The 17,051-nt window shown below is 40.2% G+C and overlaps 2 protein-coding genes across 5 annotated transcripts in view; one reads left to right on the forward strand and one right to left on the reverse strand.

Moving 5' to 3' along the window:
- Positions 1 to 15,401, reverse strand: part of Map4k5 (mitogen-activated protein kinase kinase kinase kinase 5) — a 107,221-nt gene extending 91,820 nt beyond the window's left edge. For both annotated transcript variants that reach the window (XM_070027888.1, XM_070027880.1), the window contains exons 1-2: positions 15,192 to 15,401; positions 14,739 to 14,957 (exon numbers count right to left, since the gene is read on the reverse strand). In XM_070027888.1, coding sequence (XP_069883989.1) covers positions 14,739 to 14,846 — 108 coding nt within the window. In that variant the 5' untranslated portion in view covers positions 14,847 to 14,957; positions 15,192 to 15,401. The remainder of the gene's footprint in view (positions 1 to 14,738; positions 14,958 to 15,191) is intronic.
- Positions 15,402 to 15,588: 187 nt separating this feature from the next.
- The window catches only part of Atl1 (atlastin GTPase 1), a 77,915-nt gene continuing 76,452 nt past the window's right edge, over positions 15,589 to 17,051 (forward strand). For 2 of the 3 annotated variants that reach the window (XM_070027901.1, XM_070027922.1), the window contains exon 1: positions 15,636 to 15,654. The gene's annotated coding sequence lies outside the window, so the exon portion shown is untranslated. Of the gene's footprint in view, positions 15,655 to 17,051 lie in introns of all 3 variants that reach the window. The other variant, XM_070027912.1, reaches the window with a different exon arrangement.

Below are 17,051 nucleotides of genomic sequence, written 5' to 3' on the forward strand. Positions count from 1 at the left end.
AGTATAGCTATTACTGCTGTTCAGGAGGCAACAGAGCAGTAGAAACTTTGCATATATTCCCTTTAAATGTGAAGGGTTTATTAAATCATATAATGGTACATAAAAAATGCAAAGTAGCCGGTCCACAAAAGTAGTAAACAGTAAGTAATGTCCCAGGCTAGGAAACTTCTATTATTATTATTCTGCTAGGCACCAGTGGCTCCTGAGTTATCCTAACTATTTGGAGATTAGCAACTACCAGTTTGGGCAGAAAAATGTTTAAGACCTTTTCAATAACAATCTGGATGCTATGGCACAAGCTTAATATCCTAGCCACCCTCAGAGAGCCTAATATAGCTGGATCACAAGATAACCAGCAATTGGGCTGGGAAGGTGGCTCAGTGGTAGAGTGCTTGCCTTGCATGCCTGAGGCCCTGGGTTCGATTCCTCAGCACCACATAAGCAAAAAAGAAAAAAGCCGGAAGTGGCGCTGTGGCTCAAGTGGTAGAGTGCTAGCCTTGAGCTGAAGAGCTGAGGGACAGCACCCAGGCCCAGAGTTCAGGCCCCCCGACCAGACTCAAAAAAAAAAAAAAAAAAAAAACAAGATAACCAGCAAAATATAGGGATAGAAGCTTGGCCTGCTGATTAGCAAGGGACAGGACTCAAGTTCAAACTCCTCTACTGCAAAAAAACAAACAAAAAAACCTAACCAAACAAAACCCTTCTATATTTGATGAGGGTACATTATTTCAATTGTTTCATTCAGATAGTAAATATTACTGAATACTGACTACATGTTAGGCATTGTTGTTGATATTGGGATGAAACAAAACAAGAGCTTTTATATTTATAGGTTTATTAAGAAGTAAACAGTTGTTTAGATCTGCTGTTTCTCTGTTGAGTTTTTGCCAAGTTTAACTACCCAATGGGGAAAGTGGTGTGTTAAAGTCACCAACAAGCAATGTCTTTGGATCTATGTGTGATTTTAGGGAAAGTAGTGGTGCTCCATTTGGTGAATAGATATTTAAAATTGTTATACACTCCTGTAGGAGAGTTCCTCTTATTAGTATGTAGTGTCCATCTGTATCTCTTCTCACTAATTTTAATTTGAAGTCTATTTTATCTGAAATTAAGATCGTTACTCCAGCCTGTTTGTGGGGTCATTTGCTTGGTAGATTTTATTACAGCCTTTCACTTTCAGAGTATGTTTGTTTTGTGGGGAAGGTGTGTCTCTTGAAGACAGCAGATAGATGGATCCTATTTTGTTGATCCAACTAGAGATTTTATATCATTCTATGTCATGATTGGAGAGTTAAGACCATTAATATTGAGAGTTAGGACTGAGAGATGTTTGAGAGTTCCTGTCATGTTATCTACCTTCTTTGGGGGCTGTTTCTCTGCCTTCATCATGTTCTAGTTGGTTCTTTATGTGTAGGACATCTTTAAGTACCTTTTGTAGGGCTGGCTTCGTGGAGACATATTGTTTCAGTTTTTCTTTGCTGTGGAAGGTTTTTATTTTTCCCTCCGTTATAAGGGAGAGTTTAGCTGGGTACACTATTCTTGGTTGATAATTGTCTTCAAATGCCCCTCAGTAGATGAGTGGATCAAAAAAATGTGGTACATATATACAATGGAATTCTGTGCTTCCATCAGAAAGAACAACACCGCCCCATTTGTTAGGAAATGGAAAGACTTGGAAAAAAAACCTTATTAATTGAAGAAAATAGGGTCCCATAGTTTCCGTTATTTGCAATAATTAGTATACATATACGATAATCTTATCAGTTGAGCTAAAAAGCCCAAAAAACATGTACAAATGTCCATATAAGATGATGCTAAGTGAAATGAATTCCAAGATATGGACACAAGAGCTATGTCTTTATTGTTATTGTTTTAAATGTACCACGTGATTTTTTTTTGTTGTTCTTATTTCCTTTGTATGTTCTCTTCCCTATGGCATATTCTCTGTTGTAAACATACTAGATTTTGATATCCTGCACCTTGTATATACGTATGTCTAATCTGGGGAGGGGAAAGGGAATAACAAAACGCTGAAACAAGGTCACAGGATGACCCATTGCAACAAGGATACCCACAGGACAGTATATTGGAAATGAACTTTACAACTTGAGCACCGGGGAGAGGAGGAAAGCGGGGAGGGGAGGAGTGTAGGAGGTAGGGAGAGAAGGAATAGTGGGACAACAACAAGGAAGGGAAAGGGTAATAATGAGCGACAAGTAATGTACTCATTGCCTTACTCATGTAACTGTAACCGCTCTGTACAGCATCTTAACAATAAAAATAATTAAAAGAAAAAAAGAAGTAAGCAGTAAATACGCCACATACTATAATGTGAGACATGTTCTCAGAGATGATAAATAGAACATAGGAGGGTCCTGAGCACAGTCAAAATGGTGGAGGAAAAGTTTCTGGAAAAAAGTAAATGTAAAATGAGACCAGCTTCACATGATTATGTGTGGCAGAACACTACAAAAGTATAAGTGGGGGAAAACCTGAGTAAATTAAAGAAGTAAAATTACATGCCATTAAAGGAACATTGAGTGTGAAGAGAAGGTAAAAGATAAGATTCCTTTGAAGCTGAGGACAGATTGTTATCACCCCTATTTTCTGTAGTTATTATATACTAACCTCTAAGACATCCTTGCTTATCCTTTTAAGACTTAACCCATGGCTCACAGTTTCCTCTCTGCACCTTCAGGCACCATTCACTGGGGCTTCAACATTCACATCTACTCTGACTTCTCAATCTTTTGGCTTATGAGATCTTTATTTTAAACACTTTTAGCTCACTTATTCTAGCTCTCTCATTTCAGCAATTCCTCCACCTCATCAATTAAGTGCCTTAATTTTGGTAGACTGGGTTATTTCCCATCTGACTTCCACACAGTTATTTATGCAAGTCTAGACAGGTGTTCCCTCTCCCACAGGAGTCTGTACTGCAAGGTTTCTCCCACTACCAAAGCAGGCAAATTCAGTGCCTCAAGTCAAAATCTGTACACATGATTTTTATCTCCAGTCACACTCAAACCTTCTGAGTAGTCTGTTAGGATACTCATTTGTCTCTGAAAAGACTTGCCCAGACTCTTTTCCAATACTTGGTTTATAAGATTAAAAGTTCCTCCAAAGGATTAGCTAGTGAGCTGATTATTTAGAGGTTTGCTTAAAAGCAAAGAAAAGGAAAGGTGGGCTTTAAGAATAAGGAAGATATAGCCAGACATCTGTAATTCTAGCCACTCACAAGGTGAAGATCAAGAGGTTTGAGGTCACCCTAAGTAAAAAGTTTGAGAGGTCCTGTCTCAACCAATAGCTGAGTGTGCAGGAGGCTGAGATTTGGAAAATCAAGGTTTTAGGCCAGCAAAGACAAAAACATCTCAACAGAAAAAAACTGGATATAATGGGGCATACTTATTATTCCACATAGAGTAGAAAAGACAGATAAGACCACTGTGGTCCAGGCCAGTCTGGGCAAAAAGTAAGACTCAAAAATAAGCAGAGAACAAAGGACTGGAAGACATGGAACAAGAAACAGAGCACCTGCCTAGCAACCAGGAGCCCTGAGTTCAAACCTCAGTACTGCCCTTTCCTCCTTTGGGGGAAAAAAAAATAGAGATGTGAATTTTCTGTCATAGCTGATAGGTACAATTTTCTAAAGAATAATTTTCAGAACTCACTAAAACTTTTAAAACAACTTAGAAAGTTTAAGTCCAGAAATATTTTAAATAATTAAATATTTATGAAAATCTGTTTGGTAATCACAAACTTATTTATAGTATAGAAATACATAATGAGTAAAAACTAACTATGTGGGCATGTGCCTATAATCCCAACACTAGGGAAGCTGAGAAAGGATGATCATGAGTTTGAGGATTGTTTCAAAAGTAGACCAGCCGGGTGCTGGTGGCTCACGCCTGTAATCCTAGCTACTCAGGAGGCTGAGATCTGAGGATCGCGGTTCAAAGCCAGCCCGGGCAGGAGAGACCGTGAGACTCCTATCTCCAATAAACCACCAGGAAACCGGAAGTGGCGCTGTAGCTCAAGTGGTAGAGCGCTCGCCTTGAGCTGAAGAGCTGAGGGACAGCGCCCAGGCTCAGAGTTCTAGCCCCATGACCGACAAAAAAAAAAAAATAGACCAAAAAACCCCCCAAAAAAACCTGCTATGCAATTATATAAGGAAATAATACACAAATAGTGAATATGTATATTTACTGAAAGATACAATATATTATTTAAGAATTGCATTGTCAACAGAATGGTGAGACAAAGGACAAGAGAGGAACCAATGCAACAGCAATATGCACAAGACAGTATGTTGGAAATGATCTGTACAACTTGTAGGGGATGGGGTGGGAGGAGGGAAAATATTTAAAAATAAAAAGGTCATAAAATAAGGAAAGGTAGACATGAGAAGGTGAGTTCCACTCATGAACCTGTGCTACTGCAGAACGAAAACTAGGCAATTTTCTGGAGAAATAACTGATAAGGAACCTAAGGATCTTTCCCACATACTGCAATTATGAGCTAAAAAAGCTCAAAGGATAATAGTTGATAAAAAAAATTAACTCACAAAATTTAAAATAATATTAAATTGTGCTTGTAGATTATTTGATTTTGATGAGAGGAGGGAATAAAAGGGGAGAAGGCATAAGGCACTTAAAGTGGGGGTTCATGAGTATGCAAAGTAATACAGTGGGGTTCATAAGACACAGCTGAAAGTCAAAGTCCTGCTCAGGCAGTCCTGTTTTCCTTAGAGGCAAACACAACTAGTTAGAACTGCAGAAGGGAAATGATTCTGTTGTCCTGAAATCATTTGTATTTTGTTTAATTTATAATAGCAATACAGAATCTAGTCTATATGTAGCAGTTAATCTAACTAACAGTAATCATATATCCAAAATTTCAACAGAACTCATAAAATCTTCAACCTCTAAGCAGAGGGGTAATGCTGCCAGACCTCATCTGACCATAATTTGCATAAAGTTTACAATGTGCTAAGGACTACATGAAGGGCTATTTAAGTGTTAAATAATGAAAAATGTAATCCCAAGGCATCATGGTCCAGATGATGGAAAAAGCAGAAGCTGTGACAGCAGGCAATCTGGATCCAAGTCCTTGTAGTGCCACCTACTAACAGTAAAATCTAGGGCAATACCAAGTTTCTTCTTGAGTAAAATTAGGATGATCATACATCTGCTCCACCTACTTCATAAACTTACTGTGAGAAACAAATAATATACTGCTTATGAGAAGGTTATGCAAACATTACTCACTCTTAGTCATTTTAATCTGATTTTATTTTTATAAAAATGTTGGAAGGTTGGGGCCAGTATGACTCATGGGCCCAAACACCTACAAGGATAGACATGGCCATCCGCCGTCTTTCTACATCATTTCAAAATCTCAATGGGAGATTATCTTACTCAAGAGAAAAAGACCTTGTTAGGCCTAAATTCATCTTGCCCTTTTGAGAGTTTCATCTCTAACTTAACTAATACATAACTGGAAAGTGAAAGCCTTCTAATAATATTCTAACATACACAAATACTCAAAATAGTCCAACACTGCCAAGTAAAGTGTCTACTTCAATTTATCTGATCTTGGACTACATTCTCAAATTGACAACCAAGTTCTGAAAACACAAGTGTCACTTGTTAACAGGTTTCGTGTTTCTCTTCTGCGTTCTTGGTCTAGAAGCACAATTTAAATTTTAGAAGTGAAACTTCTAAATGTTTAAAGCAAAACTGAAAAAAAAGCAAAGCCCATCTACATTCTATTCTTTTACCTTCATTAAACCACTGGAAGTGATGATAAAAGTGAAAATGCTGAACCTAGGTTATCAAAGGAATAGAGTAATAAGTCCAAGGTTGCAGCTGGGCCCATAAGGCAGTTTTGTAGCTAAAATCTGCATATTTACACGACTGAGAACACTATTTTATGTTTATCTTTACCGAGCTCAAAGTACTTTAAATCTGTTTTCTATTGTTTTCATTTTTACAATATTTCTATAAAAGTAGCAAGTAGTTGTAAAATAATTTGCTCCTAACTATGGTCCAGAACTTCACATACACTACCAGAACCAGGTTCTCTTTTTAGACAGAAAGTAAGCTTACTTCTGAATTGTAAAAAAGGTACTAAGGTGTTAGCCAGATGACTTATAAACAGTAAGTAGATGTAATAGTAATGGTCATCTTAATAAAATGTTTTATTTTCATATTAATCTCATATGACATTGAAATAATCTCTAGCTTTCAGAAAGACAGTCAGTGGCTTTACAAATGTAATTTAGAACTTCTTGAGACTCTTATCTCCAATTAATCAGCAAGAAGCTAAAAGTGGAGGTGTAGCTTCAAGTGACAGAGCTTCAAGTTTGAGGGAAAGAGTTAGGGATAATGCTTTCATCCTGAGTTCAAGCTCCAGCACTGGCATTAAACAAATGAATGAATGAATGAATAAAAAATAAAGATCATATGATGCTGCAAGAGAGACAGAAGAAATAGCTACGTAACATTTGCTCACAAAGCTATACTTTAAAGAAAGACAGTACTAGATAGTGGCTCATGCCTATAATTACTTAGAAGGTGGAGACTGGGAAGATCATGGTTTAAGGCCAGCTTGGACAAAAAGACTCCATCTCAACCAATAAAAAGCTAGGTGAAGGGCTGGGAAGGTAGCTCAGTAGTACAGAGCTTGCCTTGTATGCATGAGGCCCTGGGTTCGATTCCTCAGCACCACATAAACAAAAAGAAAAAAGCCAGAAGTGGTGCTGTGGCTCAAGTGGTAGAGCACTAGCCTTGAGCTGAAGAGCTGAGGGACAGTTTCCCAGGCCCAGAGTTTAGGCCCCACAACTGACAAAAAAAAAAAAAAAAAAAAGGCTAGGTGAAGTATTAGGGGCTACTTTATAGGCTGTGCATTTTCCGATTATGTATGAAATATAAATAAGATTGCAATGCAGGCCAGTCTGGGCAAAATGGGAAACTTTCTTTCAAAATTAACTAAAGCAAAAAAAGTCTGAAGGTATCACTCAAGTGGTAGAAAGTGCCTCAAGCATGAGGCTCTGAATTTAACCCTCACTAGCACCAAAAACAAAAAAAAAATGGCATAGGACTCTCAGGAATCTATATGCAACTGAGAAAGTTAATAAAAACTACAATGCCTAGATGGCTCAAGTGGTAGAGCACCTGCTTAACAAGCAGATCTTGAGTTCAAATCCCAGTACTGCCATTAAAAAACAAACTTCATCAGCTGAGTGAGTGCTAGTGGTTCATGCCTATTATCGTAGCTAATTGGGAGTCTAATATAGGGAGAGTTGAGGTTCCAAGCTAAGCATGTGCCTGTAATTCTAGCTTTGTAGGTGGTATAAACAGGCAGATTATAGTCCTATAGTCCAGGAACATGACTAGGCAGAAAGTAGAACTCTATCTCAAACATAACTAGGGCAAAAAGGGCTACAGTCATGGCTCAGTGGTAGAGTATCCATTTAGTAAAGCATGAGGACCTGAGTTCAAGCCCTAGTATTAAAAAAAAAAAAAAAAAAAAAAGTCCCACCAAAGTAGGAAAGGGTAACAAGTTTGGCAAGAAATGTACTTATTACCTTACTTATGAAACTATAACCCCTCTGTCACCTTGACAATAAAAAAAGAAAGAAACAACCAAAAACAAAACCAATGACCTGGAGTTCTCCACCAAACAGACATAATGATAGCAATACTTCTGTCTTAAATGCCTGCCACTAAGGTCACAATTTCGCTGTTGAATCAGGCGCAGGTGATTCAACAAGATAGAAATATTAAACATTTCTTCTGATTATTCAGATATCTACTTGGCTTAACTGCTTTATCTTTTGGCTTATCATGAACATCCTTATGAAGTCCCCCGCTGCCTCCCCAACTCCATCTAGGAATTCCTAATTCTGCCTCTAACCTATTTAAAAATTTCCACTTATCAAAATTTTCTGAACTTCAAAAGTGTGTGTATTTATAATTTAACAAGTCCAGTGCTTAGTCCCAGACTCACTTTTCTATTCCAACTTTATTACATATGAAACTTTTTCTTCTTTCTTCATCATTAACCTCCAATATATGGCTTATCTGTTACGTTCATTGTCCCCTCTGTCCCCCAAATGTTAGTTCTTTGATGGCAGTAATCTGTTCACTTTGTTCACATAATGTATTGAGGCCAGTGCCTGTCACTGAGAAACCCTTTATGAATATAAGCTAGATGTCAAATACAAATCTCTTTACATTAGTTTCTTCATCAGTCCCCATTCAGTGCCTCACCCTAACCATGCATATGTAGAAAATGGGCTGAGAACTAATGAAGGAGGCTCAACTTTAGAGAGAGGGGAACATTATACATTTATTTCCTACAATTGTTCCTAGTAATATCCTACATTTTTGCCTTTTACCTTCCTTCCAAATTCTTCCTAAATTCTTTTTCTTGATTGTGTGTGTGTGTGTGTGTGTGTGTGTGTTTCCTTTTCTAAACACAGCACTCCTCTTAGTCACTTGGAATGATAACTGAATGCTGTAATCATCCAGTCTCACTGAAAGGAAAAAAACAGAAACATGAGAAGAAACATTCTTCCCTGCCTCATTTCTTTCTCCTGAATAGCTAAGCTGCTTCAAGGAACAGTCTACATTTGCTCTACTTTCTCATTTACTACTCACAACTGAATTAATAAACACGTTCTACTCCTGACTTTCATGATCATTATGTTGCTTATTCCTTTTAGATATAGGTACTGAGCACTCTGGCTGATTTGAGTGACTTAAAAGTTCTCTTTCTTGGGCTGGGAAGGTAGTTCTGTGGTAGAGTGCTTGCCTTGCATGCATGAGGCCCTGGGTTCGATTCCTCAGCACCACATAAGCAAAAAGAAAAAAGCCGGAAGTGGCGCTGTGGCTCAAGTGGTAGAGTGCTAGCCTTGAGCTGAAGAGCTGAGGGACAGCACCCAAGCCCAGAGTTCAGGCCCCACAACCGGGCCCCCCCCCCAAAAAAAGGTCTCTTTCTTATGCAGTTTGAATCTAGCAGAAGGTTGCTATGCAAAAACAGTAAGTGATAAATGCTGAATATTATAATAAGAAATGTACAAAGAACCATGAAAACATATAGCAGATATGGCCTACTCCATGGGACAATAAAAATGCCTCTCTAAAAACTCAATGTTTAAACAGAAACTCAGAGGATGGAAATAGTACCTGTAAAAAACTGAAAGACAGAAAGGAAGAGAGTTCATATCAAGCAATGGAAGTAGTTCAGTATGGCTAGTGTTGGGATGGGCATAGCCTTACAAGGCATGAGATTCTAAGGCTTCATTCTACAGGGGAAAAAAAAGGACACAGACCAGGTTTTTATGTTCTGAAAGATTAATCCATACTCCTCAATCAGAGCATATAGGAACAAGAAGAAAGATAGGAGAGGATAGGGAGGTTTGACCACTTTGGATTCTCTTTTTCTTCTCAGATACATTTAGTATATCATTTTCATCTACTATTCCTCTAAACTGTAGCCTTTTCTTAGCTCTTCAGAAACAATCCCCTGAATATCTTCATCTATATTTTACAAGTCCCATTCCATTAAAGTGGTGAGGGCTCCTAACTCCCAGTCCAAAGCTCTCAGGGATAGATCTACCTGTCCTCTACTCAGCAATCACAATCGAAGCTTAACATTATCTAGGTCTATTGATAGCACAAATGCAGTCACTTAAGCCAGAAATTCTAAATAACATCACTACCTGTCTATCTCCCACCAATAACCAGGTGTTACTATTTTCTAAATATGCTTGAAACCCATGCCTTCTTTTATCTCCTTTACTACTGACAAAACTGAGGTTTACATAAACTCTTCTCTAGATTATCCAGTAACTGTCTTCAATTTTCTAGCCACTTTGTATAATCGATTCTCTATTCAAAGCAAACTTTCCTCAAGTGTTTCTTCAATCTACACACACACAAAAAGTCCACATTCCTTAATGGAAGATACAAAGTCCATTATCTGGTCCTTTCCTGTCAGAAAATCTCATCTATGTTCTCTATGTATGACATCCCCACCAGGCTCAGTCACATGTATCCTGGAATGCAGATAAATATCCCTCAGAACTCAACATAGCCTCTCTAGCCTCCAGGGGCTTTCACACACACTACTCACAGTCTGGAATACTTTTTTCCATCTTGTCCACCCAGTAACCAACTCACATTTTTTGTTTGGCAATACTGGAATTTGAACTCAGCCAACTTGCATTTTTAATAATCTACTTAACCCCCTTCTCCTCTGCTAATCTTTCTGCTCTACTCTTTTCTTCTTCCTTCCCTTATCCCTAATAAAGATAGGCTGACCATTTCTTTTACTATAGCACTTCCCAAATTATGATTGTTTACATGGTTTATCTCCCAACTAAATTATATGTTCTTGTTGATAGTATACTTTCTCTTTCTCATGACTGTGACTCCATACCCAGCACTCAATAAATATTTCTTAAATGAACGGTGTTACAGATGTGTTGTGCTGTATTCAGCTTTGTTACTTTACAAAGGGATCCTAAAGCCATTCCAGAATTGTGACTGTTGGACTGGGAGAGAGAAAGGAGGACACATATAAAGGAAGGATTCATTACAGCCCACCCAGCTCATTTAGCATCTATGCCAAAAATCTATGACAAAGATTTCTACACAAACTGCCATTTTATAGTAACAAAAAAAAATCTTTAAAATTGGAAATAACAAATATTTGACACTTAGATTTGTCAAATTAAACAAGTAAATTAAGTAAAGATTCATTCACTGAAACCTTTAAAAATAGAATTTTTAGAAAGAATTGAATGTCTAGGGAAAAAATGGCCATTCCATTCAAGCAGAAAAGGTCCTATCTCATAATTACCTTTAATAAATTAAACATGAGAGCCATTTTGGAAACACTGGATTTGAAATAGAAGAACAGCCTGAAATAAAATATATCAAATTCTTAAGGATTTCTGGGCAATTTTCTACCAGTAATGTCATTCAACATATACTTTTAAGCAATTATTGGTTGCTGTAATACAGTGCTGCACAAGAGACATTCTTGTCCTCCTGGAATGAAGCATGTCATGCTTGCACAATCAATCAGAAAAAGCAGTAAAAGTTTAAAAACATACACCAGGTTGTCCACTGCCATAAACAGTTAAAAAAAATTCTTAGAACTTCTCTAGAATTTAGGCTGGAAATAACTTCTGATATAAAAATGGATAAAGGTTGCCCAAATGTCTTATGCTATTGATTATGAACTATTATTATGATGCAATTGTTCTGTGTGTACAAATCTGCTGGAGATAGAGTTTTCTCTTCTTGTTAGCAGATTTTAAATTTTACATTAATTATAAATAAAATTTGCTCCGATGAAATTTAGTCATTTATCCATCATCTACTACTCCTTTTCTCTTTTATGCTTCTTTCCCTTTGCTATTTCTGCTCTGCCCTAGATGGTTTAGTCTTTTCTCCTACAAGAATTCTCATACTTCTCCTCTTTTTTCAACCAAGGAATAGTCACCTTAAGATTGAATTTACCTTTCCTGGGGACTCTCAGGGAAGACAGGAACTTTGGAGAGGAGCTTTAGTTTTTACAAGTATAATAGAAATTCACAAGAATCTGAAGACTACAGTCTTGCTTTGTAATATATCTCAGGTGTTAAAAGAAAAAACCTCAATGATATGTAGTATGATCTCATTATTCTTCAATGCAATTATAGCACTAGGTTTATATTGTGGATTAAAAATACCTTTAAAACTTCCTAGGATTTCCAGCTTATTAGGATCATACACTCATACAATTACTTCAATTGTCTAGAACTTAAAAAATTCAGCACAGTCTGAAAGTTTTATGATTTCAGGCACATTAAGGAGTAAGTATAAATTGACAAAATTCCAGAGGACCTAGATTGATAATGAAAATGCTATAGGTTTTCAGAAATTTTTTCCAAAGGAGTGCAAATTATTGAAATTTATAATAAAAAATACATATGTAGCTGGATACAGTGGCTCATGCCTGTAATCTTAGTTACTCAGGAACTAGAGATCGGGAGGATCACAGTTTGAGGCCAGCCAAGGCAAAAATTTATTGAGACTCCCTCACATCATCTCACAAAGCCAGGTGTGGTAGTGAGCACTTGTAATTTTAGCTATTCAGTAGGCATAGGTGGGAATATCAAAGTTTGAGGCTGGCCTAGGAAAAACGTTCAAGACTCTACCTGAAGATTAAAGCAAAAAGGGCTGTCAGTATGGCTCAAGTGGCACGCGGAGGGCCCTGAGCTTCAAATCCTAGTTCCACAGCCAAAAAACAAAAGAAGGAAAGAAAAACTTACACACAGACAAACCACTATATTTGCAAGGTATCACAAAAGGCATCACAGGAATAAAGTATTAAATGTTAATTTAACTGCTGTGAAGTCAAAAGTTGATCCCACAGAACTGAATTGCTCACAGTCAAAACTTTTCAGAAAGCACTTACTTTATGCCAGGTATAATTCTAGGTGCTGTTAGAGATAGAGCAGTGAGCAAAGACAAAAATCCCTGTCCCCATGAGGTACAGTAAATGGACCAAGATAAATAAGTAAAACATTATGTTAATTGACTAAGGGAGAATAAGTAAAACATTATGTTAGATGAGAATAAATACAAAGGAAAAAAGTAGGGGGAAGTGATGGAAAGGTGTAAGAGGAGGAAGAAAACAAGACATACTGCTGTTTGGGAAAAGGTTCTGAGTACAGGAAACAGCAAGAACAAAGGCTTCAAAGTGGGAAGCTGCTTACTATGTTCAATGAATAGCACGCTTGTCAGGGTATGGGATAAGAGTGAGGGGCTACGATTTGCTGGAGAATTTGAATAAGACTTTCAAAGAAATGATAGCAACAGGTGGAATTAAGAGGGGGAGGTGGTCCCAAATAATTAGTACAAAAGAAACCAAAAGACTATGAAGCCTGAATGTCTTAAATGCATTTAGGAAGCAGAGTACAATGATTATACACATAAGTAGGTGTGCATAATCACCAAGGTAGGGAGTTTTGGAAGGGGGTAAAAGTGGGAGTGAGAAGAATTTAGTTTTTTATTTTTATTTTTTTTAAAGCTGAGGCCCAAACTCAGGGCCTTACAACTGCTAGGCAAGTGCTCTTTCATTGAGCTAAATCCCCAACCTAGTCTGCTGAAGAGGTGTGGAAGAGGTATACAAAGTAGGGAGGCACTTCTTTCCTTGGCAACAAAAAAATCCCACTTAGATAATTGCTTTGTCACATCTAAAGAAAAGAGGTGGAGATACTGGGATCTTTCTAGAAGGGGGGGGAACCTCTCTTTAAACTGTCCTGTAGAGCGGGAGAAAAAACAAAATTAGCAAGAACTGGAATTTAGACCACTGTATAATTTACATGAATGGAACTAGAGTGGTGGAATACATAATGAATCATAAGACAAAGATGACTAAAAATGGGACTGAGAAGGCACACAGGAATTTTAATTTTTTTGAGAAGCATTCCACAAAATGGCTAATCCATGATTAAACAATGAAGACCTAACTACTTCTGATTTACATAAAGAATAAGACTCTTATAATTATGCATTTTGAGTTCAACAGTAAAAGCTAAGCCCTTACTCACAATTCTACATCCCAGCATCTACAACAAATGTGCCTAGTGTAAAATTCAAGGAATAAAAAGCCTATCTGTTAGAGTTCACTCAAAATCGAACAGTGCTCAAGCTGTCCTAATAACTTGAATAGTTACTATATTTAATAGGAAGGAAATTAAACAAAGCAAATTAAGTGGAAGAAAAGATGTTCTCTTTTCATATTACCACCTGTGCCAAACTACAAGCAACCCGAGTTTACGGGTTAATTACTCATTTGACACAAGACGATTTCTAAAGATCCAAAACAGAAAGCTTTTACAACAAAAGCCAAGAAATCTCCCCTCGCTACCACTCATAGGAGTTGCATTAATGTTCCCTTTTGGAATAAAGAACAAAAGGCATCAGGCAACCTCAAACCATCATCTTTTTTTCTTGACCCCCTCAAAAACTCAAGCTGATTTAGGACATCAGCTTGCTTTTCTACAATGTTTTCTTAAATCCTAAATTACAACTAACTGATCTTCATCACTTACTTACACAGAAACTCAATCTCAAAAAGAAAAAAAAGAAAGCAGCTCTTATCCACACCCGTACGCAGGACGTCATAAATCTCAGAGGGAAATGGCTTAAGAAGGGAAAAAACCCTCGTAATCTCGTCTTCTATATTCCTAATCATCAACCAGACACAAACGATACAAGTCGTGCCGGGCAACGCATCTTCCTATGGGCAATGATGTTCGCACACAACGTTGAAGTTTGATTCAATAAAGTGAAGCGACTCCGTTTCCTGGGGCTCGTTTTGAACACGCCAACTCCCCCCATCCGAACACGACGGAGAGACTGATTTTTCTTGTAATGCAAACGTCTGTCAAGCTGCTGCTTTCTTCTGGGTTTTCTTCTGGGTTGCCTTCCACGAGGCATTTTTCCATGCAAGACACACACACACACACACACACACACACACACACACACACACACACACGCACACACACTCCCCGCGATGGTCTGCAACACTGTGTTTAGTTCTGCTCTCCGGGAGCCGAGGGTGCTTGACACCGAGTCACCGGGAGCCGGTCGCCCGGGCCCGCTTCCTCCAAGATGGAACAACCCCACCAAGCCTGGTCCCGCTCGGGTCCCCACCCCGGCCCGCCTCACCTTGTACACGTCGCCGTAAGTGCCGCTGCCGACCCTCTGCACCAGCTCGTAGTCCTGCTGCGGGTTCCGCCTCAGGATGTCCGCGGCAGGCCGCAGCGGGGCCTCCATCTTCGCTCCGGGCCCGGCCCCCCGCCGGTTCAGCCCACAGCGCCCCGATTCCCGCTCAACCACAGCGAACGGCGCCGCTTCCCAACATGGAGCCTCGGCCCTCAGCACCGCCTGCAACCGGGTTACAAGCAAAGGCCGGCAGTCAGTCGGCGGCAGCGCGGGCTCTACTCCCCGCGGGAAAGGGATGGCGGCGGCCGCGGTGGTGGTGGCGGCGGCCGCAGCCTTTCCCCCTCCCCGGGCGTCCGGGCGTCCGGCCGCGAGCGAACGGCCCGGTCTGGCCTCCACGCCCGCCGTCCGCTCGTCCGCCCGCGCGCGCGCGCGCGTTCTCCGGGGCCGCCGCGGTACCTGAGGGGGGCGGCCCCGCTCTTTGTGGAGCGCCGAGTCCGGAACCGACGTCCGGCGACGGCGCCCGTGTCCGTCTCTCCCGCTCCGGCCTGCTGTTCGGGGTCCCGCTGCACCGCGCGTCCTCCTCCAATCGGCCGAGGCGCTTAAGGTCGCCGCCACTGCCGCCACCGCCGCCGCCGCCGCACCACGTTCCCCACCCGGGGCTGCGTCACCGGGACATACGTTCCCGGCCAGCGTGGGTCGGCGCCCAGCGGCCCGCCCGAGCGCGCCGGCCGCGGGACCAGACTGCCGCCCTGAGGCCTGCGGAGGGCACGACACCCTGTCCTGCCGCCGCGGCTACCCCCCCCCCCCCCCAACAGCCTGCCGGGCTTAGGCCCGCTCGCTCGGAGAGATTGGGGGGCACCCGTCTCCCTGGTATTCGTGGACCCACGGACTCCCCACAAACCGCCCCCAGGTTCGTCAGGTAAACTTGCAGGGTGACGGGTAGAGAGGGGTGCGCACGCGGGCGAGGGGAACGCAGCCCGTCTAAGCTCAACCTGGAAAAAAGTAGGGGGTGGGGACCTTGAGGGCACTGGGCCAGAAGGAACCTGGCCGTGGGGCGCCGGGGAAGAGATGGGGGAGTGCCAGGTTAACTAAGCTGGGGCACACCCTACTGTACTGCACCTTCCTGTTTTACAAACCATTCCCAGTGGTACCAGTTTGAGACTGCACTGCACACCTGCACAACCAGTCTTGTGTGGGTCTTTTTTTTTTTTTTTTTTTTTTTTTAATTTGGAGCTATTTCTCAAAGTCCCAATTCCCAGGCAGTTTCCATGGTTGTTGTCTGTGTGGGCTTGACTGTGGTATTACAACTTTCAATGGGACTAACAGTTCTATAGAAGCTAAAAACAAAAACACCGCTCCAGTAAGTGATCTGGGATACAACATCAGACCTTGGTAAAACCTCTGTGTCCTTATCTGCAGCTTGAACAGGGTCAGGTTTTGCATCTGACACCCAAGAACACGTCTGTAAAGCATCTTACAAGATTGTAAAGGGAATGATCACATACAGGTGGTTTTAAACACGGAAGCTCAAGCAGGAAGGAGTTGAGGGAAATAGTTTGGTTGATACTTCACCAGGTATTTTGCAGTTTTGTTTCCAGTGGTCTTTGGAGATAGAAATTAAGTTAACCAGTTAATATGTGTACTTAGTAAAGTTATTTCTAAAGCCTGGTAGAGATTTTTAACAGAAAAGACAGATAACACTAAGCCATGACATTTAGTGATTGAAGAGCCACTAAAAAACAAGTTAGAGAAGATGACCTGGAGCTTTGAACATTATAATTCAAGTCTTTTCTTGGGAAATAGAATCCTTATTGTCAAATCAGTACAGTCAATTACATAGAAAGACTTAAATTCACACCTTACCAAGACATGGAATATATGTATTTTTTTTGTACTGCATGCACAAAGAGCTCTTATTTAGGGAACATAAGTAAGCCCAGACTTACATGCTCTATAGACAAAGCCTATGTGTTTGCTGAATTGGAAAAAAAAAAATGTTGAAGAACAGTTCCTTCTTTCAAAGCAACTTGGCACTTGTTTTGGTGGGCACATACTTTTGGCTTAGATGACTCAAAATCTCTTCAAATGTTCTATTGGTATCTTAGTACTTGTTTACTGTCATAGATCCATTTTGGTTTCTTCCCCTCCCTGGCCTACAAGCATTGACCTTTTTCTAGTCTGAAATGTATTTATTCTTATTTATACCTGCATTATTCCATGGGGAATTTGAGGCTGTGCACACGCTCATGCACGTACACACACATACATAAAACACAATTATTTTTACACAAGATAAAAATAGGTAAGTGAGGAAAC

Source organism: Dipodomys merriami, unplaced genomic scaffold (assembly GCF_024711535.1).
Source record: "Dipodomys merriami isolate MVZ:Mamm:240054 unplaced genomic scaffold, mDipMer1.0.p SCAF_1, whole genome shotgun sequence".
Taxonomy (NCBI): Eukaryota; Metazoa; Chordata; class Mammalia; order Rodentia; family Heteromyidae; genus Dipodomys; species Dipodomys merriami.